This window comes from Atractosteus spatula, chromosome 14, assembly GCF_055471065.1.
Source record: "Atractosteus spatula isolate fAtrSpa1 chromosome 14, fAtrSpa1.hap1, whole genome shotgun sequence".
Classification (NCBI taxonomy): Eukaryota; Metazoa; Chordata; class Actinopteri; order Semionotiformes; family Lepisosteidae; genus Atractosteus; species Atractosteus spatula.
In genome coordinates this window covers 22,988,912-23,013,971 of record NC_142719.1, presented here as the reverse complement: position 1 = coordinate 23,013,971, position 25,060 = coordinate 22,988,912, and the positions used below count along the sequence as shown (strand labels likewise).

At 47.1% G+C, this 25,060-nt stretch overlaps 1 protein-coding gene across 1 annotated transcript; it reads left to right on the top strand.

Moving 5' to 3' along the window:
- Nucleotides 1–492: 492 nt before the first annotated feature.
- LOC148820915 (uncharacterized) lies at nt 493–24,803 on the top strand. Its single transcript, XM_088933410.1, has 8 exons — nt 493–583; nt 1,825–1,953; nt 2,866–2,999; nt 3,431–3,543; nt 23,226–23,373; nt 23,462–23,575; nt 23,684–23,728; nt 24,278–24,803. Exons 1-8 carry the CDS (start codon nt 493–495, stop codon nt 24,743–24,745), a joined length of 1,242 nt encoding a protein of 413 aa, XP_088789536.1. The 3' UTR covers nt 24,746–24,803.
- The last annotated feature ends 257 nt before the right edge of the window (nt 24,804–25,060 follow it).

Here is a 25,060-nt window from a genome sequence, read left to right as displayed (position 1 = left end):
ACCCCGTCGATATGACTGGCGGATTTAACACCATGTATATATACACCGATATCATAGAACACCAGTTAATAGGCGACGTCTACGCACCGCTTTTGCGTTGTGTGCCCTTCAGAGGCATGGATGGTGAATTCGTCACAGTATTGTACGACAAACCCCATTACGTGCCGGTGAGCATCGACCATTTTAACAACATCACTATTGAAATAAAGACGGATCAAAACGAACACGTGTCATTTGCATTTGGAAAGGTCATCGTCAAGCTGCATTTCAGACCTGTGAAAGCGACAAACATCTAAAAGGATGACGGTCATCAAGAGCTACGGGGATCCTTCTTTGTATACGCACTACTACAAACAACAGGCTGGTTATGGATTACCAGGATTTTCAGGGCTACCGGTTCAGTACGGCGCTGGTATCGGGGGTATTTTCAGAGCGCTATTTAGAAAAGCCGTGCCTTTTCTGAAACGCGGGTTTGAAATAGCTAAGCCGCACATGGGATCGGCAGCTAAAAACATCACCAAAGACGTGGTCGGCAACGTTACAAGCGCGGTCATGTCTAAGGTGGCTGCACATCAGCAGGAAGGTTCGGGTCTAGCATACATCCGCAGGGGTGTCAAGAGAAAAAGACAGACGTCATCATCTCACCGTCGGGGGCCGCCGAAACCTGATAAAAGAACGGCTAAGCGCAGACAGGCAACTCATAAAAGCTTCAGGTCGACCAAGAAGAGCGTGACACACCGCAATCAACGAGACACGAAACGAGACATATTTTAAACATGGCTTTTGTTCACGGCGGGTCTGCAGAATGCGCCAAGTCGGAGCTGGACATATTTCAATTAGCACCTACCCAAACAAGCGTCGAGAAAAGCTTTTACACAGAAGTTCCACCCCTCACGGCCCTAACGGAAAACGCACCTCTGGAGTTCTACGTCGCAGGCAACGGAGAAGATTATTTAGATTTAAACAACACCCTGCTCTATTTGACCTGTAAAATAACGGAAGCAGACGGTCGGGACATTGATGCGGCAGCCCGTGTGAGCCTGGTGAACTACCCCATCGCAGCCATCTTCAGCCAGGTTGACATCACCGTAGGAGACCGATTGATCAGCCAGAGCAACAACTGCTATCCTTACAGAGCCTTTATAGAGTCAGTCCTGAACTACAGTGAAGAGACGCTGAAGACGCAGTATTCAACAGGGCTCTTTTACAAAGACACAGCCGGGGAACACGAGTCCACAATTTTGGATGGTCCCAATCAGGGGTTCCGAAAAAGAGCATCATACACGACGCAAAGCCGAAAACTGGAGCTCCTGGGTCACATTCACGCCGACCTGTTTTTTCAGGACAAACTACTACTGAATGGTGTAGACCTGAAAATAAAACTCACGCGAAACAGAGATGCTTTCTGCTTAATGAACAACGCCGGAGAACACAAACTGAGCGTACTCTCTGCATCTTTGTTTGTGAAAAGAGTCAGAGTGTCACCCGGGGTCAGACTGGGACACGCCGAAGCACTCCTGACGGCCAACGCTAAATACCCCATAGACCGCGTACAGATGAAAGTCTTCAGCCTGCCTGCAGGGAGCCGTGTGTGTAACCAAGAAAACCTCTTTCTCGGACAGTTACCCAAAGTGGTCATTTTGGGGTTTGTGGACAACGCGGCATTCAGCGGCAGTTTTACTCAAAACCCCTTCAATTTTAAACACTACAACATTAACTTTCTGGCTCTCTACGCGGATGGTGAACAAATCCCCACTAAACCGCTTCAACCAGACTTCCAGAATGGACATTGCGTCCGTGAATATTTCAATCTTGTGGAAACAGCCGGGAAGCGTCTGAAAGACAAACCACTTCTGGTGGACCGCGAGGAGTACGCGCGCGGTTACACATTGTTCGCTTTCAACCTCAGCCCCGACGACGAGTGCACAGGACATTATTCACTTATCAAAACGGGTAATCTGAGAGCTGAAATACGCTTCGCGCTACCGCTACCCACTACAGTTAACATGGTTGTGTACGCGCTGTTCGACAACGTGATAGAGCTGGATATGAGACGTCAAGTCATTTACGACTTCAGCTAAAAAGCACGGGAGGCCACACAACCTGCACATAAAGATGAACACCAAACAGCTGGAAGACATTCTAACCCGAGACCGCTACACCCGAGACAGTTTTCTAGGCGTGTTCCCCAGTGATACCCTACCACTCGAGAGACTGGCGCGGCGCCCGTTGTGTTTAATAGTTAATACTCACCCACACGACCGCCCCGGTGAACACTGGCTGGCTATTTACTTACCCGACGACGAGGGCGCAGAATTTTTCGACTCCTACGGATTTTCACCCGAAGCCTTTTTCTTTCCCAAGAACATTATTGATTTCTTAAACAGAAATGCTAACTCCATATTTTACAACAACAGACAATTGCAAGATTCTTTTGCAGTGACCTGCGGTCTACATTGCGTCTTTTTTCTATACCATAGATGTAAAGGTTTATCTTTTAGAAACATTTTAGAACTTTATTCTACGAATGCAATCCAGAATGACCGCATGGTGGAAATGTTTCTGAAAAACCGACGTCGTGTGAGACGGAGACCCCTGTACCCTTTCAAGCCCTTTGAAAATACGAATGTTCAATTATGCGGGTGTTTACGACAATTTAAAACATGTCATAAATGTTAATCGATCGCCTAAAATAAAAATGAAATCGAACCATTTCGACGTCTGTGTGGTTATTATTTAAAAAGAACACAAAACATGAATGAAAATCAACACAATATTTTTATTATACATTTTATTATACATTATACATTATACATTACAAAGACAACCATGTGGGTCTAGGTATTAATGAGCGTCTCCTTTCAGCGGTTATCATAGAGACCGGGTCGACCGTCGACAACTCTACCGGTTGTTTTAAAGTTTTGACCGACGCTGCACACCCCGGCAGGGCAGCCTTGAGTTTTTCAAGTAGCTCTCGGTTACCAGCGTTGGCTAGCAGGGTGCCCGGCACGTTGATTTCTGCCATAGCCTCCATGAAGACATCCCAACCTTTTGGCTTCTTACCGACAGCAACTGCTTGCTGCTGCGTGAGAGCCCTGACAAGATCAATCATGTGAGAGCCCTCAACGGGTGCCCCCTTGTACACAAATTCCCCTTTTTCATTCCAGGCTATTAATGGTTTATTGCGGGCCATGGTCTTTAACAATATCTCAGCATTTCTCCGGAACCGCTGAGACACGCTGTCCAAAATATACCCAAAGTCAGCCTCGCTCGATGACGGCGGTTGTGCTAACGTGCGTGATAGTTCGGTGGGTGCATTTTCCGGTAGTACAACGGTTAAAGTCCCCTTTTCGGAAGTCTCCTGGCGTATTAATGTCAAATACCGTTGCAACACCTGGCTGTACAATTTCACTTTTTTATATTCGGCCAGATGCGCGTTCTGCAGAATGTCACGCATTTCATCATCCAACCGACGGGCTGTTATTTTTCTTACATCGCTTTCGAACCCAGACCGCTCTCGGAGCCGATCGAGCTGTTTCTGAGGTACCAGGTACATTTTTTCAGCGTGCTCCATTATTGACGTTGTAGAAGCCCCGTAATCAGTGGTACTGCAATACTCAACAGGGTCCCGATAAAACCACCAGACTGGTTCACCAAGAGTCTCTTTCTTTTAAGAGAAAGACCCTTTCGACTCAAAGTCTTTATAAGCTTACGCTTTCTCTTCAGGGTCTCAAACTGCTTAGCAGATAACGGTATGTTCCCTTTCAAGGTATTCAAGGCGATTTCAGCTATGGCCTGTACAAGATCATTTGTAGCTCCGCAGAGAATAGCTTTCCGCTGCTTGGGGGCGGCTTTTACCAGAAAATTTAAGAGAGTCAGGTTTCTCCGAACGCGTGAAGACATGACGATGCCCCGAACGTGTTTTTTCGACTGAGTCTGTGGTTGTGAGATCACCGACTTTTAGATTTTTTAAATACATAAGCCGTGGGTACATCTGGGGGGAAAAGACCTGTTCGCAAGCGATAGTCATCTGGGGTGTCTGCATTTAAATCCACCAACAAGTAACCGAAAGTTTTTTTAGTAGCATCATCGAACGCTTCCAAAAAAAATTTGGCTTTACCGGGGTACATCTGCCGGGACAGGGTTGTAATCTGTAGTTTATCTCTAGGGTTTTTAAACACCACCATGTACTTTGTATTTAACGCTATGGTTCTACTTTTCCGGCCTTGACAAAACACATTTTGGACGATATACATGATGCTGAGGTTTCTGTGGTGTACGTATTTGGTAAAAGCTTTTTCTATCTCATTATTTTCACACGCAGACTCCATCAAATCATCAACTATAATCAAATTTACACTACCCGGCGGCAGTAGCTGGTCGTCGGAAAACGACGTCAGTAGTCCTTCTATAAACTGAATGTATGGAAATTTCACAAGCAACTCGTCGTATAGAGGTTGCCAGCAGCTGTAACACCAGACTATGTTTTCGGGTTTACGAGTCATAACGGTATCACCGCTCTCCAAGAGCTGTTTTATAAAATAACTTTTACCGCAATTCGAGGGTCCGGACAAAATGCATGAAAAAGGGTGTTTTAACCTGACATCCATCGTGTTAATATCCGTAGGGCAACGATGTCAAATTTTCTTGCAGCACCCGCTTGTCGTACACCACCTTCTGGGTTTTCTTTAAGGTCCGGGTCTCAATGCGCCAATCCTTTTTAACACGCACGATCATCGGCTGTTGAATAGAAATGTGTTTAAATTCCCGGCACTCTGCATAAGGGTTAACGCCATAGTCAAAAACCAAGTCCCGCAGACTCTCAAAGTTAACTTTTTCACAATTGTTCACATTGAGCGTAATGCCTTTTACCTTTAAACAGGCTTTCCCTCCAGACAGTTTGTACCCGTACGACTTGGGTCCTGTTGATACAAACTCGGTGATGTGTTGACCAGCAGCGATTTCGCTGGTCAGCTCACCCAAGTAGTCACCCAGTTCCGGATTCCACTCACCCTCCCGGCTCACAAAGATAACGGAATCTGTGTCGTGGTACAGACAGCGGCCTTGCAAAGCACTTAGCAGATTGTATAACTCCAAGCGGGCATAGGCGGTTGTAAAGCTAGCGATGAAAATGTTAGTGTTTGAATGGCCCGTATAGTGGTGTTTAGTGTGTTTCCACGTAACACAGGCTGTGTTTTCATCGATAAACTCGCAGGCTGACACCTCATGATATGGCGTAAATAAGTACCTGAACAATTCATCGGGGTTTCTCACAATGGTGGTCTGTGGTAAATTGTCTCTTTGTCCATACTTGCCCCACAAACTGTTCAAGGCAATTTTTGAAAGCTGTCTTTTGGCCGGATTCTTTTTAATGTTGCCGGGGTCCAGCCGGACACCCTCTTTTTCATAATATTCGCTGATATATCTTTGTTGTTTCGCGACATCTGTACACCACTCTGGAAACCCCGAAGCTTCCTGTTTCCCTTTCAGATGCAGTTTGATGTAGTCGGTAAAAAGATCGTGTGAGGCCTTTTCGAAATGCCAAATTTCGTAAATTTTACACACTCTATACCCCAGATCTAAGGCCATCTGTAATTCAGGGGTGCACCAGACACCAGTCAAGGCGCGATCTTCATCACCGTGCTCACAGGGGGTGTTCTGTTTTGTTTCAGCACACGTACGACACAGTGTGAAAAACAGTTTTTTGTCAATTTTGGCTGGAAGAACTGGAAAGTACAAACGTCTGGGTGGGTAAACTTTCACCTTCGCTAAACCGAAATACCGTTTTAAATCTCCAAAGTTGTTATATATTATTCGGGGATGCCCCAGTGGGTATTTTTTAGTTTTGTTCACAAACGGATACAGACTGGTGAAATCATAGTAATGAATTTTTTCACCGGGCTGCGCTGTGTAATGCAAACAAATCGCATTTGTTCTCCCCCCAAAAAGCGACTCGCGCGGTTGCAGAGGCTCTGGTAACTGCGCGGCTGTTAGAAATTTACCCAAGCCCCCATTTTCAACAAGCATGTCTCTGAACTCGTGCTCCCACAAAACACGCACGTTAAAACCTCTCATTTTGAGAAAATTAATTTTAACCATCGTCTTTCTGTACAACCAGCCAAAAGTAGTGTTTGTCAGCGGATTAAAATCGTTTTCACAATAACAAACGCTATAACCGTGAAAAAAGCAACCGTTGAACTCAAAGGCTGTCGGCACTCTGTCAATTACAGCATAACCATCCAGAAAATATGGGCCAACCTTGAACTCACCGGCCGTGGTTAACGCGTGTTGGATTTTAACGGGCTCTGTGTGTTCGATGTACATAAGCCATTGAATGCTGGGTGTAGAAAATCGTTTTTGCTGGCGGTGGTAATTGTCATGGGGTAGCAACGCAATCGTCTCTTCCTGTAAAAACATAAGTCTGAACATGGCCATGCAGACACTAGCGATGGTCACAAACTGAAAGGGGTCGATGCAGACAACGCAGGCGGCCCCTGACTCAGTCACGCGTGTCTGTCTGGTCATATTCATGACCTCGTCCCGAAACCTGATACAGCCTTCTCTTAGAATTGCCACATCCAACTGGCAGTAACGTTTCAACTCTCTCTGTAAGTTAAACACACTTCCCCTGCATTCTTCATACCAAACCAAAAACTCGGCTTTCTCGCTCGGCAGCATGTAGTTAACGCCGTAAAGTTCTGGCGGAGGCATCGGTCCGACATAATTTTGGTTTTCTGAAGTGTTCATCAAGTGTGGAAAATGACCCTTACACCCGGGGAACCCCATGGTGGCCGGCAGTTTGCTTAATTTCATAGGCAGAAAGTTTAAAGAATCGATAAATCTGATGTTCAGAGCTTTTACGGTCATACACATTATCTTACCACCCTGATTAATTAGTTCAACGTCCATCTTTTCAGCTAACAACTGTCTGATCACTAGGTAATTGTCATATCCCTTGCCATTGTGCAATATGAACGTATGGTTTTTGAAACGTCTATCGATAAATGTACACACAAAATCCTTTAGACAAGTTTCACCATAAAATTCCCAGCTTCGTTTATTGTCAATATGAAGGGCGTGGACGTAATTTGGTATGTGTGTCCCCGTTTCTTGCATGCATTCAAAGTCGAAAAAAATGTACTTGTTTGAAATTTTGGGGTTGTCCAAAGGCGGTATGTAGCACAAATGTGTGTCAGGGGTGTCGATCACGTTGTTACAACGCGAGCACAGTTTCTCTTTACATTTGTGACTTGCAAGGTTATAAACCCCACATTTCTCACAAAAAACCCTGCGCTCACACTTACTAACACCCGTCGCCGCATTCCGCAAGTGTCTCGCCAAACACTGAGAGCTACGACAAAAGACCTTACAGGCCGGGCAATTCTGAATTTCAGCATCAATTTCGCAACACTGGGGATCTAAACAGGTTTTACAAGCTTTAACACAGGCGCGTGCGTTCTTGTGGCTATACGCCGCATGACAGTTAGTGCAAAAATACGCCGCCCCCACAAAAGCTTTAATATTTAAAACCCCATAAAAATGCTCTTCATGCAGTAGAACAAAAAGTATTTTAGAATTTGGTGGCGTGGGCCCCGTTGTAAAATATTTCCAATCACCCTGGTCGTGGTACAAAATTTTAATGACCACCTTTAAATGTTTTTCAAAAGCGGTAATGTCTGACAAACTAATTTTCCGATTCTCTGGAAAACCCAACTCTTTGTGCATTCGTTTAGCGCCCTGTAACATTTCCCCATCGGTACAACCTTCATTCAACAAACCGTACACACTCCCGGCGAAACACAGATTACCGCCCGTGTAATGTAAGTCAATAAGGTGCGCTTTTTTCTGAGCAATTACCCGGCTGTACAGAACGGATTTAAATCTTCGGCGGGCACCCCCCTGCATATTCCTAACTATCGTCACCACTAATCGGAGGCTGTCATCGGTGAGAACCTCTGTGTGGCTCTGTAAGAGGTCTGAGATGTGGCTTAAAAAATCGTCAGCATTTAATTCTCCGGGGTGTCTCCTGCGTGAGAACAAGGGTTTTTTTAAACCACCCGCAGTCAAACGCAGCTGTACAAAATCATTCGCCCCGATGTTTGGAGAAAGTTCTTCCAATATTCTCTGGACTGCACCATGCACAGCGTCTATAGCCTGTACATACGAGGTTATTCTGTCGAGATTAACAAAACGAAATTCTTCGTGGTGCTCTGTTGCTCTAAAATTATTATAAGACCTGTTATAACTACGTATACGCTCCAGGAAAACTAAGGGGTCTCTATTCGCCCCTGCACCGCCACCAACCTGATTCAGATCGTTCAGTACAACCGGTTCACGGTTACCGCCATCCTGTTCTGCTACAACACCCTCGGGCCTTAAGTTATTTTCTACCACGGCATTCTCATTGCGTGGTTCGGGCGACCCTTGGGAAATCTGATGCCTCTCTCTGAATCTTTGACGACGCAACAAACATGCTTTTGCCAGTTTAATTCTTTTATTTATGTACAAACGCTTGATGGTGGCAAGCGGTCGGTCTTTTAAGCACTTTTTAGACCGCATGTTTAGTCATTTATCACCGGGGATTTGCACCAATGAAGCATGAAATATCATCATCATGGTCTGAAATCCTGAGTTTAGAGCGGCATCTTCTGTAGAAATTATATCTAAGAGGTTAGCGGTGAAAACCTGGATCTGTTTTGGAAACAAGGTCTGTACACCGGCTAAAACCGCTCTTAGACGCTCTAAAGCTCGTTTTTTGGACACCTCATTAGTGATCGCCGTTGATAGTGACTGTGTAATACCGCGCACTGAATCTAGCACATCACCCAACACCAAGTCTTTAGGCGCGTTATGATTTCGCTCCGAAGGCTTGACACGTCTGGCTTTGGTCAGCGTCTTAACAGCCGTCTCCGATGCAGTCACCACCTTAGGGTCTGACGTTTCCGCCACATTTGTTTCGCCGCGCGTTGATACAGCTGCTGTGTGAAAAAATAAAAGACTTTTTATTACCACGCCAATGCTCCACATCTCAAAATCTGAAAACTACACTGTGATAAAAATAAAAGACTTTTCAACACAACAATCAATTAAATCTAAACTGTCAAAGTCAGAAAACTACGATAACTATGATAAAAACGCCACACATGTGGCCCATCCTTACACAAAGGGCTGCGGGTGAATGGAACAAGTTACCCGGACATGTTGTTACACCGGTTTCCTTGATGGCTGTGGTGGCGCTACTGGGTCAAGCGGCGTGGTTAACGGCCTGTAGACCCTCGCACAGCCCAGTCACTTTAAACTTTAAAAGCTAAGCAGTTTTAAAATAAGGTTTTTTAACACTCCCAAACAGAAAACTACGCGAAGTAGGATCTTTCAGCGAATTAACATCCTAACAAAAGAAGTAACGTTTACCGTAAGTGGATCATAACACATCTTGACCACGCTTAAATTATATTAACCTTTGCTTGTTGATTTCAGACGTTTTGAGCTCGTTGCCCCAGTTAACTTGTTTGGCTCGTCGCAGTTTATTTTTTGAAGGTCCGGGGTCTGCACGGAGTGGGAAAATACCATTAGTGTAAAATAGAAAAACGGTGGGGATTTTTATTATAGACACGTTTAAATGGCCATGCTAAAAGAATGTTTTATATAATACCGACCTCTTCTCTCAGGCGATCTGATCATATCCCCCGCACCGTCTGGTATGATGTGAACATCTGCATGTGTCTCCACAAGGTTTTGGGTTTGTAATGCAAACCCCAAACGAGGTTTTTTAAATGTGTAGCGACTTGTCCCTTCGCCCGCGTCTGCGGAATAGACACATACGAGTTTTGGTGTGGCGTATATACCCCTGTGTCTTTAAGACTCACATGGTCGTAAAGCGTTATTCAAAACATTGTCGTAATTACTCACCAGTGTTGTGCTGCGCCGTAACTGGTCTTTTTACAGCTGTGGTTTTCGGGGCTAATGGAGATGAATGGATACACACAGTCACGACCACATTACGGCACAACTCCACGGTAATTCCATTATAATCATTCAATATTGCCTAGTATACAAATATTATACAACGTTTTGTAACTATAGCTAACACGAGACATGCACTGTGACGTTGTAATTGTCTCACAATAAGCCAGATATACATACCGCTGAAATTCGTGGAATCCTCGTCTTCGTCTATCAAGTCGAACAGTGTTAAGTCTGTAAATAGACTATCTTCAGACTGTTGTAATTGATCGGCGTGATCCATTCTGACGAGTTAGGCGATAACGTGAGACTGTAGGAATTGGAATCCAGCCAAATCTTCGCCTGTTAAACCGCTGGTACTTATACTCAATCCGATAAACATTCTCTTCTAAGAAACACACATGGCCCCCCCATAAAACCATTAATCTTAGGTATCGTTGGGGGTGCACATACTGGTCTGTAGAAATTATTTTAAGAAACATTTTAGAAAACGTTTTAGACCGTTATAATGTTAAAATCTATATTATTTTAAGACATACAATGGTGTCTAAATTTTATAGCTGTTAAAACGTGGCGAAAATGTGCCGCGGTGTCTGTGTTTGATTCACCAACAGACCGCTAAGAATATTATCAAGCAAAATGTTTTTTATTATGTATCTGTTCTTTAAAGGGACGTGTTCACAAACCAAGCTTGACGTTTTGAGGTTTTATTTTTTCGCGCTGCGCTGTTAAGAACATTTTTGCGTGAAATACATGTGGTGCTTGTAAATTAGAAAACTTTACGTTGTAGCGGCAATGCTTGTTAATAAGACAGAGTTAAGCGTTGGTATGCTCCTAAAAGAGGGCCCATCTCACCCTCCATCTCTGTGGTGCAACCACAGAGAAAGAATTCATGCAAGTTGATTTAAGATGTTTTTCTTTTGATAAGAAGCAAGCTCCCAGACAGGGATGCCATTAGCTAAGCCTGGCTATCATGATCAATCGTCATCCACTGGCGCCTATCAGTCTAGGGAGTGCCGAATGGACATCTGGACTGCATTTCTAAGTGTCAAGAGTAAGTGACTTATATCTCACCTTGACCAACCAATCAGGGACTGGTAATACCACGTGGGTCTCCAATGCCCGCCAAACTCTCAACCAATCAGCACACATCTGGGTCTTGATCAAAAAGTGAGTGCAAGCTCAGTTCTGGGCTCTCCTTGGCCATTTTCGCGCATCCTCAGAGACAATCACGTGACAACTGCTGTTGTCTGCAAAAGGACTTGGACTTTGTTCTAAGCGCGAGGCCGAGGATCCCGTACGTATTCAGAATTCTACCAACGTGAATGCTCCGCTTGATCAACGGCAGCCTACAGTTGGACCCTCGTCGACAACCTGAATAGCTTATTCAGAAGCAGCGCTGGACCGGGAACGAACCAGTTTCTTCCCAGGCAAAAGAGTGACTTGTGAGGACTCGCGGTCACACTCTGTGCATAGAGACTTTCTACTAGCCAGCCGGACTGCTGCGCGCCGCAGTCAGATTCCTCCACCCGTCCTACTCCGAGCTGCACCTCTGGCCGGTAGCCAGAGGACGCCGACACAACGCCCATTGGACAACTGCTGCAACAGAGGCTGCAACAGAGCCTGTCAGCTGGTTTGGTGTTCGTGCTGGGAAATTCCAAATCCAAACACAGTGGATAAGTAAACCCCATGTTCTACATTGCGTCTCGAGAATTTAATTGTACCTCAACACAAGTTGTTATCAATTTAATTCATGAGTAATGTATTTACTTCCGAGTTTAGAGTAACAGTGGGTAATAACACTGAGTAGCGATTTGGTAACCGAACGATATATATTGACATATATTCTCTGTTGTGTATCTCTTTGTGTTTGCATCTCTTCGAGATTATATACCTTGTATATTGATAACCCTCACAGTAAGGTCTGCCGCTCGTATCCAGGCAGACTAGTATATGTTTGGTGCACAGTTCATATTAATAAATGTATCTCGTGTATTGAACCCGTGTGTGTGCGTTGTTAGTTGTTCTGACGATTGATTTTCTAAAAGCCCCAACGAACAACCTCGTGGTTACTGCTACAATTGATAATTGTCTCAGTAAACCCATCAAACCACTACATTTACTGGTGTCCCTGGGTGGGCCGTTTAGAATGAAATGAGAATCAATCGCACAGAATAACTGATATTGCTGTGAGTTCAAGTTCAGCACAGCACCGCGGCTTCTATACGCGAATACCGGGTGTGCTGATAACTGCGTAAAGAATTCCCCCTGTTTTCTAGCGTTTAGTACAATGTGTGCTGATTGGAAATCCATCTGCTCGGGTGTTTAGATTCCATACTGTATTTTGGTAAAAGAAAAAAAAAAGTAATACTCTTAAAGTTTCTCTGACGTAATGACAATGGCTGCTAAAATGTCTGAAGTGGAGTCGCTTATAAGTACTATTTCTAGCGACGACAATCCTGGTTACTGGAGCGGTATCGAAAAGTTGAACTTTGATGATATTGAGAAGCTGCAAATAGGTTTAGTAGCTAAGGTAGCGAACCAGTTTAACACAGGAGGGTCCGTGAACGCAGTTCAGGTCCTATCGAGTTTCGCCTTAAATCTAGCTAAACAGCTGGAACTGTCTTTGTCCGAGCTGACAAAGTTTCAAAAGCTTCAGGGAAAGCTAGAAAGATATAAGGCGGAGCGAGTTGAGTTGTTGGATATAATCAGAGAAAAGAGAGTGAAAAATGAGGAAAGTGAAGACAGACTCAGGGAAGTTTTAGGTAAATTAGATGACCTGTCTGCTAGAGAAACTGCGGCTGAGGTAGCTAGGAGAGACCTGGAAGCGAGCTTGAAAGAAAAAGAAAAAGAAATTGAGCGTTTAAATGAGCTCAGCCAGGAAAGGCAAAAGGAGTTAGATGCTGCCGTACTGGAAGCAAAACAGGCTAGATTCCACTTGCATGCCAGCCCATCTAGCAGCCCGGAGCGCTCACCCAGCGCGCCGGGGGGAGGTTTCTCCCGGCCAGGGTCCGTGGTCGGATCGGCATGGGGGAGATCGCCAAGTCCTGCGCGAGACGCAAGGGCGATGCAATTCAGGCAGAGACCCCCTGCCCGCGGAGAAACCGTAAAAATTAACCTCCACTCCCTGAGGCAGTTAGCCAAAGATGTAGAAAGGTTTGACCCGTCAGTGTCAGGGAATAATGTGGAAACCTACATCGATGAGCTGAGACACACTTTGCAGTTTATGCCCGGAGCGTCCGAACAGGAAAAGGCTATGTTAGTAAGGAAAACTACTAGCCGAGCGGTCCACGAGTGGATGTCTAGACAAGGACCGGAGGTCTGTAATAGCTTTGAGGAGCTGTGTCAGGCAATGATCGGAGAATTTTCGGCTTTTATCGATCCCATAGCTGCCGTGGCCGCTGCGCACCATATTAAGCACGAAAAAGCTGAAGCCCCTCGCGACTATTATGAGAGGCTTAGGCGCACTTATTTTGCAGGGCGGAATGAAGAGGGTTGCGAAGAGAACGTGAATTTCAAAGGTTTATTCATTGCTAATCTGCATCCCTCAATCAGGAAAATGATTGTGATGCACACTGATGCAAAAGCGATGAAAATGGCTGACATTAGAAGGTTGGCTCAAAAAGCCTGGGGAGCTGAAGTCTCTGCTTCCTCAGAGCGAAAACCTGCTAAAACGGCCGTGTTCGCCACTAAAGCCAGCAGGGTTGACGACTCGCCTCAGCTCGAGGGAGCTGAGGTTCCTGAGCCCGCTAAGCCCCGGCGCAAAATAGGCAGGCAGGACCACACTAAGCGTCAGAGCCGCCGTGAGCGCTATGGGGAAGGCAAGGGCACAGGCAGAGCCTATCAGAAGGCTGGACGAAGGGAGTCGACTGCAACCCGCCTGGCCAGGCTTGAACAAGCCCTGCTTGAGAGATCAGGACAGGGTAAACCTTCCGCACCGAATGCCGAAAGCGTGAATGAGCTTAGGGGGACCACGCCCCTTCTCACTGGAGGAGGCGGGGATCCATCCCAAACCCCTCCCTCAGTCTATCTGATTGGGTGGGAGGGTTCCTGCCTGGAAGAAGGCTGTGACTCTGAGTTGGGCGCTGACCCCGCCCCTGAAGTCAAAGAAAAGGCAAGCTTCCAACAATTCTTAGGGAATCTCAGCCAGAAAGGCAAAGCAAGGCGTATTTATATCAAGGTTTCTCTTGAAAACGTCTTAGATAGAGAAGCACTGATTGACACTGGGGCTGAAATTAGTTTGATGTCAGCCGATCTACTCAGCGAGCTCAAACGAGTAGCGAAAGGAAAAGGCATCAGACTTAAGGTAGAACCGTGTAAGATAGATATTTCCAGCTATACCCAGGATCATGCCAGGATCACACACCGAGTGTGGGTGGCACTTAGGTTCGGGCCAATGAACGTGGTGCATCCTGTTTACATCTCTAGGTTTAAAACAGAGCCACTACTCATTGGCCAAGACCTGCTTGACAGGCTGGAGCCTCTGGTGGACTGCCAGCGTTGAAAATTGTGGGCTCAGGTCAAGCACCCTAAGCCTGTCGTACAGCAAAAAGGGGGGTTCAGTGGTTATGCTGTGATCACACAGTGCCCACTGAACACCATAGCTGAGTTGGAGGATCCTCCTGGTTCCTTTGGACGAGAAATAAATGTCTCTTCTTGCTTTCCAAAACTACAGGGAAGTCCTGCCCAGGCCAGCACTCCCACGGTCTCCCAACTACAGGAGCAGTGCTCCGAGCAGCTGCTTGACCCGCCAGGTAAAGCACACCCCTTTTTCATCCCTGAAGAAGAGTGGATCTCCCTGTCCGGTAATGAATGGGAGTCCTTTCTGTGCGCCCTGGTACCTCAGGGGGGCCAGGACTACCACCCCATGGTGGTGGGAGGGGTCCAGGTGGCAGAAGTGCAGGTTGATGATGTAATTCTCAGCCTCAGCTCTGAGAAGTCCATAATCAGTGAAGGTCTGTTCGAGGACCTGTCGCGAAGCCGTCAGGTGACCCTGGTGACGCAATCACAGGTTCTGTGGTGGGCACCCCCACCTCATAGGTCTATTTGGAGCAAAGGAAGCTGTGCAGCTTCCATCTCCATCGGAAAAAGGAAGTTTGCTCACTACTTCCAGGTACCACCTCAGCTGACCCATTCGGTCTGTATTGGTGCAGACCTGTTGGTTCGACGGGGCGCCCAGCTGGACACAGTAAACAGTGTGCTGTGGACACGGGTGAACCCAGATGCCCACTCTCTAAGCGGCGACCCCGAGAACATTCGGTCAGGTCAGACGATTCCTCAGGCCTGCCAGGTAGTAAACGAATCGGACCTGATCGTTCCTGCATCAACAGCAGGGTTTCCGGTACGCCTTGTCCTAAAGAAGGGACAGAGAATGGATGCTGAGATGGTTTTCTTCCAACCATCAGCTCAGTTTATCAGACTGAACCTAGCAGTCTGTGGTACCCCCAGACTGGAACGGAATGGCCGAGCCACCTGCCTGTTGGTGCAGAACATAGCAAAACAAGATGTCAAAATCCCTGCTCGCACTGACATGGGACTGGTAATTGACAATGGGTTCTATGATTTCGAACTGGCCATCCCAGTACTGGGGCAGCTCCCTGGTCCCTTGGCCAGGGAGGGGGGGACCGAGCAGGTGTACTACAGCTACCCCCGGCGGATGATTGCAATTATGCCAATAGAGGGATTCTGCAACCAGGAGGTGTGCAGAGTGGACCTTAGCGATAAGGATGAGATGGTTGTGTATACAGTACACGCAGGGGTTCCGACGGACCACTCAGCCGAGAGTGCGACCCGGGATACCGCCATGCCGTCAAAAGCGGGGTTCCTGGAGCAGGTACAGGAACAGGTTGGTAAGGCAGATGCCCTGGAAATGGAAAGCCAGCGTCAGCAGCTGCGTCAGATCTTCCAGGATTTCCAGGAAGTGTTTGCACGGGACGCCTATGACTGCGGGGTGACGGATTTGCACACAGTGCGCATTCCTACGGCCCCTGGCGCCCGCCCAACCTATGTCAGGCAGTATCGCATTCCCCTCACAGCATACGAGTCCATAAAGCAGACGTTGGATGCTCTACTAGAGCGTCAGATCATAAGGGAGTGTAACTCCACTTATAACTCCCCACTGTGGCCGGTGCTGAAACCCAATGGTAAGTGGCGTCTGACCATTGACTACCGGCAGTTGAATAAACAGGTTCCTTTGTCACGATGGCCAATGATCTACCTAGATCAGGAGTTAGCCAAGGTGACAACAGCGAAATATTTCACCACAGTGGATGTGGCCAATGGGTTCTGGACCCTTAAGGTAGAACCGACAGACCAGTACAAACTGGCCTTTTCCTTTGGAAACAGGCAGTTCACCTGGAATCGATGCCCCTTTGGGTATTCCAACTCCCCAGCGGAGTTCAACATATTTCTGCACAAAGCCATGAGTGATGCAGCCGCCAGGGGCAACTTGGTCTATGTGGACGATATTCTGATGCGGAGTCAGACCTGGGAAGAACACATGGCCGAGATCAGGCATGTGTTGACCCAGCTCTCCCGTGCAGGGGCCAAACTGTCTCTGGCTAAGGGACAGTGGTGTAGGACCCAAGTGGAGTACGTGGGACTATTGGTTGGAGCCCAAGGCATACAGCCACAGTCCAGCAGAGTCCAAGCTATCCAGAATATGAAGTCGCCCACTAACCTGTCTGAACTGCGCAGCTTTCTGGGAGTATGTAATTATTCCCGGCAGTTCATTGAGGATTACGCTGAAATAGCAAGGCCCCTCCACAAGCTGTTGCAGAAAGACGTGCCCTTTGAGTGGGGACCTTCCTCAGAACAGGCTGTAATGGAGCTGAAGCGCAGACTCGGTAGTGCGCCGTGCTTGGCCTACCCTGACAAAAATAAGGTCTTCTACCTTGAAGCAGGGTTCTCAGAGCACTGCCTTGGGGCTGCTCTGAGTCAGGAATATGACCAAGAGCGAAGGGTGGTGGCGTATGCCAGTCGAGCCCTGAGCCCAGTGGAGCAGAAGTTCTTGGACTGCGAGAAGGCCCTGTTGTCTACGGTCTGGTCGGTAGAACACTTCCGTAGTTATGTAGGGGGACAAAAGATCATCATCGAAACCTGCCACCAACCTGTGACATTCCTGCATAGCCAGAGACTGAAAGCGGGCAGGGTGTCAAATAGCAGGATTGTGGCATGGATGATGGCCCTACAAGGCTATGAGATAGAGGTACGTTATGCACAGAGCAAGAAAATGTACCTGGGACAGGGCCTGGCTTTGGGCCAAGTGTGTCACGGCTGTGACACTGACATGGAAGCTCCAGAAACAATTCCCGCTGCTGAGCTACTGAACAATCACCGGTACTACGATGAAAACGTGGGCCAGGGCTTACCCATGGCCTATGTTGACGGTTGCTCTTTTCGCCACGAACAGCAGGTGCTAGCAGGGGTAGGAGTAGTCTGGCAAGACAATACTCCCTGTGGGCCGACCCGCTATAAGCTAGGACCAAAGACTAGTCAGTATGCGGAAGTAGCTGGGGTGCTGATCACCCTCCAGCAGGCCCTGACAAATGGCCTTAAACAATTTGTCATCTGTAGTGACTCGAACTACGCCCGACATAGCTTCGTGTCCCATCTTCCGTATTGGAAGGGTAATGGCATGAAAAATGCCCGGGGCAAGGAAGTAAAGAACAAAGAGTTGTTCCTGGCCAGTGACAAGCTCACGACCGAGGCTGGAATGATGGTTTACTGGAGGAAGGTGAAGGGACACTCCCAGGTGAAGGGACCCGACAAAGACGGGAATGATGAGGCCGACCGGCTGGCTAAATCTGGCGCCTTAGAGGGTGAACCCTGGCAGTTCCAGCAGGAATGGCTACCCCCAGAAACCGTGGCTGAGGTCAAGGCGGTCACCCGAAGCAGGGCTAGACAGGATGTCGGAGCTGACCCTCAATCTGTAGTGCTTGGGTCACAGGGTTTTAACACCGATCTTGCGGAAATGCAGAAACAGGACCCAGCAATTGGGCTAATGTATCAGCATATCGCTGACCCAGTGCGTCAACCTCTTTCGGAGCAGGTGCTGAGCCAGTCTCCAGAGCTGAAGGAGCTGGCAGAGGTGAAAGACAACCTAAAAATTATAAAGGGGTTGTTGGTTTGTGTACCAGTTGCACAAGGTGTCCCAAAGTGGGTAGTTCCCCGCTGCCATCGGGGGGTCATGATCCAACACGCTCATGACGAGCCCTGTGGGGGTCACCAGGGAATCAAGGCCACATACGACACTATCCAGCAGGTGGCATTCTGGCCTCACATGGGCCAAGACATCGCCGCTTATGTAAAGGGGTGTCTGATGTGTAGCCAGTTCCAACCATCACGGCCCTTGCACCATGCACCACTCCAGAAAAAGGGCATGACATTCCCCTGGTCCAATCTACAAATGGATTGGGTGGGGCCGCTGGTGAGGTCATCCAGAGGGAACAAATATTTCCTCACGGTTACGTGTGCATTCACAAAATGGATTGAGTGCCTCCCAGCGCCCAACGACACGGCAGAGACAACTGCAGTGCTGTTGGTGAACCATGTGTTCAGTCGATGGGGACTCCCCCTGACCGTGGACTCGGATCGGGGAACCCATTTCACAGCTACAGTAATGGCAACCCTGTGGAATATGCTTGGGGTCAAGGCCCAGTTGCATATCTCCTACCACCCTCAATCCTCGGGCCAGGCAGAAAGGGCAAACCGAACGGTGGTTAGTATGCTCAAAAAGTTTGTCTCCACCAGCAGTAGGGACTGGGACATTAAGCTGCCCCTGGTTCTGATGGCCATCCGAGCCACGCCCCATTGCTCTACGGGGGTCCCACCTTTTGAGATGATGACAGGTCGGAAGATGACTCTTCCCCTACACTGTCTTTATGGGGTGGAGGACCTGAGCACGACGGGGGCTGCTACGGCCCATCAGTATGTGTCAGACCTGCGAGCACATCTGCAGGCAACCTTTGCTTTTGCCCAGAACAATCTGGGAAGGAGTGCAGAGGGTAGGAAAGCATACTATGACCGAAAGGCAGTTAACCAGGAACTCCAAGTAGGAGACAAGGTCCTGTACTTCCAATTTGCCAAACCCACAGGGGTGGCCCGGAAGTTCTTACCCAGTTGGACAGGACCCCACGAGATTGTCGATAAGGTATCACCGGTAGCTTATCGAATTCGGATTGAAAAAGGAAGACAATCTCTGGTCTATAAGTGGGTGCATCGCAACCACCTCCAGTTGTATCGCCCACCTCAAATGGCGCCGGAGGACACAGAATAGGGTTAAAAGTCTAAACCCGATCAAGAGGGGGGTGCCCCTTTGTAGCTGCAGGTAGTTAGGTACTGTAGTGTAGGTCCTCCTAGGAAAATATATTCAAAATTATAGTGGAACTGTACCATGTGCCTCATCTGTGTTCCAGAATGGGAACCCTAAAACTGCCACGGCTGGTCCTGACAGTGCTGTGGATCGCCTCAACACAGCCCCTTGAAGTTGTGGAACCCGGTCCTCCTACCGGCATAGTCCTGCAGGACGCTCCCGGATTGTTGTTAACAAATTGCAGAACATATACTCAGCGAGTGTATGTGCGGCTGGACCCAGGTGATGTGTTTCGGAAGCACATCAACATGAACAGTAGGGTGTCCCATCATGGCAGGCAGTGGGCTAAGGATGCTGTATGGCATGCCCAGCTAGACACTATACACATGCTCCGCCAGCTGAGAAAGGCAACAGTCAGCCAGGAGGAGATGACAGGCCTCAGCCGCCCCAAAAGGTTCTTGGGGGGTCTGATTGCTGCGGCCTCCGCCGTGGGCTCGCTATTTTCAGCTGGTCTGTTTGCTGCTAACACTGTCACCCTGACCACCCTGAGAAGGCAGGTGTCTGGGTTACTTAAGGAAATGCCAGAAATTCAGGACAGGCTATATCAACAGCAGCAGCGGCTGGAAAGCCTAGGGAAAACCTTACAGGGCACAATATTAGCAGTAAACCTTCATGCAGCAGTGTTAAATAACACCCTCCACACCGTGGGCAGGATTGTCGACGTGTTACAGTGAGATTATGCTTACGTGCAACAGGTCAGAATGCTGATGCAGGATTTGCTTAGGGAGCTTAGTGCCAGGATAACTAGCCTAGCCATGGGACAGATTCCAACTTACTTGGTTCCACTGTCCTTAGTAGAAGAAGTACTTAGGACAACCACTTCTGAGATGGTGCAGCCATTACAGGTACATCTTGCATACAGTCTAGGCAGTGCCATTCCTATACATGTCAACCCCGAAGCCAAGGAAATAGGTTTCCTGTTGAACCTTCCCATCATGAGTGGCAAGGATATCTATAGACTCAAGTCTATATCGAACGTTGGCTTCTGGAGGGGGGACATGCATGTGAAGTTGACCACCCCACCGCTCGTAGCTTACCAGGAGGATGATCCAAATTTGTATCTTGCTCCAAACCTGGAACTGTGTATGTCAACCAAGGATATCCACTGGGTATGTCCAAGTAAGCCTTTCCTTAGGGACACAACTCAAAGGTTGTGTGGTATCAGAAAGGGGGCTGCCACTGAAAAGTGTAAAGCCACAGTGACGAGCAAAAGAGAGGTTAACGAACCCCAGGTTGAGCAGGTGGGAAAGAAATGGCTGGTCAGCACACCACAGTTAATGGTTACAATAACATATGACAGGCATGATACAGCTACCGAAGTGCAGCTACCCAACCAAACAGTTTTTCTACAAGTTCCTGAAGGAGCGATAGTGCATCTCAACGATTTAGCACTGTATCACCTGGAGTCAGAACTGTATGAAACGGAACTCGAGATTGTGGACGCTTTCAGAGGACACGGTGTTGACTTGGATGAGAGAATCCAAGAGACAGTAAGTCTTGAGGGTGTACAGGTAGTCGAATTTGTTCTTAACGACACAAACTTAAAAACTACACTGGTAGGTCCCAAGCACAGTCGTTGTGGATCCTCTGGGGCGCTAGGAACAATAAACGTGGTCATCTTGACACTGCTGCTGGGTAGCTGGATCATGGCTGGGGTAATGTGTTGGATGCTGTTCTCTTGTATCAAAGCCTTGCGGGGTAGTTTGAATGAGACAAAGGGAGCAATGGTTTATCACCGAAATCAGGTAACCACTCCCAAACGTCTGCCTGCTGCAGAGCTATCCGATACTGATAGTGAATTGCCGGAAGTTTAAGGTCTAGGGCTAATGATGATGCCCAATGCCTCATTCCTAGGTACCTTATAACTGAGAGCAGGTATACGCAATGTTCTTTCCAACACTATTTCCTGTACAAATTCTCGAGAGGTAATGTGAATATTGGGTGGTAGAATCCACCGTGGTACAACAAACATCACTTAACACTGTTTTTGTTTTGAAGGCAACAACGCCTCAGGACCTCGTGACCTTCAAAAAGGGGGGATATGTAGCGGCAATGCTTGTTAATAAGACAGAGTTAAGCGTTGGTATGCTCCTAAAGGAGGCCCCATCTCACCCTCCATCTCTGTGGTGCAACCACAGAGAAAGAATTCATGCAAGTTGATTTAAGATGTTTTTCTTTTGATAAGAAGCAAGCTCCCAGACGGGGATGCCATTAGCTAAGCCTGGCTATCATGATCAATGGTCATCCACTGGCGCCTATCAGTCTAGGGAGTGCCGAATGGACATCTGGACTGCATTTCTAAGTGTCAAGAGTAAGTGACTTATATCTCACCTTGACCAACCAATCAGGGACTGGTAATACCACGTGGGTCTCCAATGCCCGCCAAACTCTCAACCAATCAGCACACATCTGGGTCTTGATCAAAAAGGGAGCGCAAGCTCAGTTCTGGGCTCTCCTTGGCCATTTTCGCGCATCCTCAGAGACAATCACGTGACAACTGCTGTTGTCTGCAAAAGGACTTGGACTTTGTTCTAAGAGCGAGGCCGAGGATCCCGTACGTACTCAGAATTGTACCAACGTGAATGCTCCGCTTGATCAACGGCAGCCTACAGTTGGACCCTCGTCGACAACCTGAATAGCTTATTCAGAAGCAGCGCTGGACCGGGAACGAACCAGTTTCTTCCCAGGCAAAAGAGTGACTTGTGAGGACTCGCGGTCACACTCTGTGCATAGAGACTTTCTACTAGCCAGCCGGACTGCTGGTAGATCCCCTCGGAGCAACGACTGCCCTGCGCGCCGCAGTCAGATTCCTCCGCCCGTCCTACTCCGAGCTGCACCTCGACTGGTTGGCCGGTAGCCAGAGGACGCCGACACAACGCCCATTGGACAACCGCTGCAACAGAGGCTGCAACAGAGCCTGTCAGCTGGTTTGGTGTTCGTGCTGGGAAATTCCAAATCCAAACACAGTGGATAAGTAAACCCCATGTTCTACATTGCGTCTCGAGAATTTAATTGTACCTCAACACAAGTTGTTATCAATTTAATTCATGAGTAATGTATTTACTTCCGAGTTTAGAGTAACAGTGGGTAATAACACTGAGTAGCGATTTGGTAACCGAACGATATATATTGACATATATTCTCTGTTGTGTATCTCTTTGTGTTTGCATCTCTTCGAGATTATATACCTTGTATATTGATAACCCTCACAGTAAGGTCTGCCGCTCGTATCCAGGCAGACTAGTATATGTTTGGTGCACAGTTCATATTAATAAATGTATCTCGTGTATTGAACCCGTGTGTGTGCGTTGTTAGTTGTTCTGACGATTGATTTTCTAAAAGCCCCAACGAACAACCTCGTGGTTACTGCTACAATTGATAATTGTCTCAGTAAACCCATCAAACCACTACAACATGAATTTAAAATGTTTGTAAACTTTCCCTGGGTTCCCCCCACCCCCACCCCACTTTAACTAATCCCCCAACACACACCGCTGTCTCCAATAACATCACAAATTATCTCTACTGGGAAACAATTTTAAAACTTTAGGACCAATCCGTTAAAGTATGAAGAACAACACCCCATCATTTGTTGTCTGTTAATACCTTAAAGACTTTTATGCTTGCGCTGTGTGGAAATTTATCTCAAACTTTCGAAAAAGCTGTCGCGAATGTGTTATTAAAAATAAACTGTGTCTTATTACGTTATTTTAAAAACTTTAAGACCAACCCCGCGTGTTTAAAATTTATTTTCTGGTGAAACACATCATTTATGTTTGCGTTGTGTGTTAATACTTTAAAACTTATAAACTGATATGTGAATACTTTTCGCTCTCGATAAATCAGGGGGGTCATCACAACCAATTGAAAAATGTCTTGTGTTATGTAGGCGTGTTACACCATTGGCGCATATTCTTAAACGCTCCGGCCTGACAGGGTCTCAGTGCGTGCTTGAAGCTGTCAGACACCGCGGAGCTGCTGAGATGGCTTCTTTGTGTGGAGAAACAACGGGGTCCGCTACTCTACAAAGTGAAGAGGTAGGCGGCTAAAATATTTTTTTCTGATCGTGGAATTGTTGTATCGGTGTTTAGCGTATGTCATTTTAATACTTGGTCTTCTTTTTAGCAAAACCCGACCCCACCCTCTGCGCCCTGTGACAGCGGCGGGGGTGTGAGTTCAGCTGGGGTACCAGATGTTGAAGAACAGCCGGTTGCTAGCGATGATACCACGCTACAAATGGTAAATATTAACGAAAAACCTTAGCTCAAAAGTGCGTTAAATGCTCGATATTTTAGGTACAAAGCATGTCTATTTTGTTAAGCCTTCCTTTTCTTTTTCCTTTAATAGAATAAAGAGGATGTGGACAGGTCAATCTTCAGCCTACCGGCACATGTGAATGTCTCGTGTCTATGCTTGTGTGTTCGCCCAAATGTTAATAAAGCTGATGCCCATGTCCCTAATGAGCCCGATGTTATGCCCCAGATTGTGAAAGCAGTAGTTTATTGCATCTTCAAACACTGTTTAAAGGGGGTCCTGGTTGATGACTGCCCGGCCTGTTTGATTGACCATCCCGGGCAGCTGGGTCACACATGCCTGTCTGGCGGCTACGCAGATGGGTGTGAAGACATGACATTTGCCGCTTTAGAAATGTATAAGTCTCTCAGTTTAGCCCGAATTTTATCGGCTGTTCTGTACACCACCCGGTGTCTGGGTTCGTACACCATTACAAATGACACTGAGCGGTGCATAAAACAGTTGCTAAAAAATATAATTGAGGACCGCTCCCCATACGAGCATGTACACGCCACCCTTGAACAGCTGGATGAAAAATTAGTAGACGTGACTTTTGATGAGTTGCAAAAGAAACACTATTCTTATTTTTACAGCTGAAAAAAAAAGATCTATGTAAAATGTGAATACAGGTTTCACTCTGTTTTACAGACCCGGGTGTGCCATCGTCCGAAGAATGAAGAATTTCGAATGTATACGTCTGAATTCTTACTAAGAGTGCTTTACACGCTTCTCTCTACAAAGCTTGATATGCAAAACAAAGAGTCGAATGCTAATGTCCTTAAATTTGTTAAAGAGATAGATGTGTATGTCGAGAACTTGAGTGAAATTATTGCAGATCTGATGTTTTCAGATCAGAAAAGGAAGCCTGGGGGGTTCTACAGTGTGTATTCCAAAATACAGCGTGTTTTGCACAGAACCTGTGGTAACACCATCCCGCTGATTACGCAGGCAAATTTTTTTGCCCTGCTAGATCGGATCGCCCAGTGTGGTTCGCGTGGCTTTAGACACGGGGAGCGGAAGGGGGTTATGAATGCTTTTTCAGATGCCGCAAAGTTTCTCAGCAATGTGGGGGTGGTGGTTACGCGTACCGAACTAATTTTCCGCACCAACATTTAATTGTTGAATGCAAACAGGAGCCGGTAACGCATGTGTGCTGCGTTGTTTCAGTGTTTGAAAACCCCTGTTGAAATAAAACGGTTCACATTTCACATACTTGCAAACTGGAGTCTGTAACTTGTGTAAAAAAGTGCTGCTGCGTTGTTTCAGTGTTTGAAAACCCTGTTGAAATAAAGCGGTTCACATTTCACATACTTGCAAACTGGAGTCTGTAATTTGTGTAAAAAAGTGCTGCTGCGCTGTTTCTGTGTTTGAAAACCCACTGTTGAAATAAAGCGGATCACATTTCACATACTTGCAAACTGGAGTCTGTAA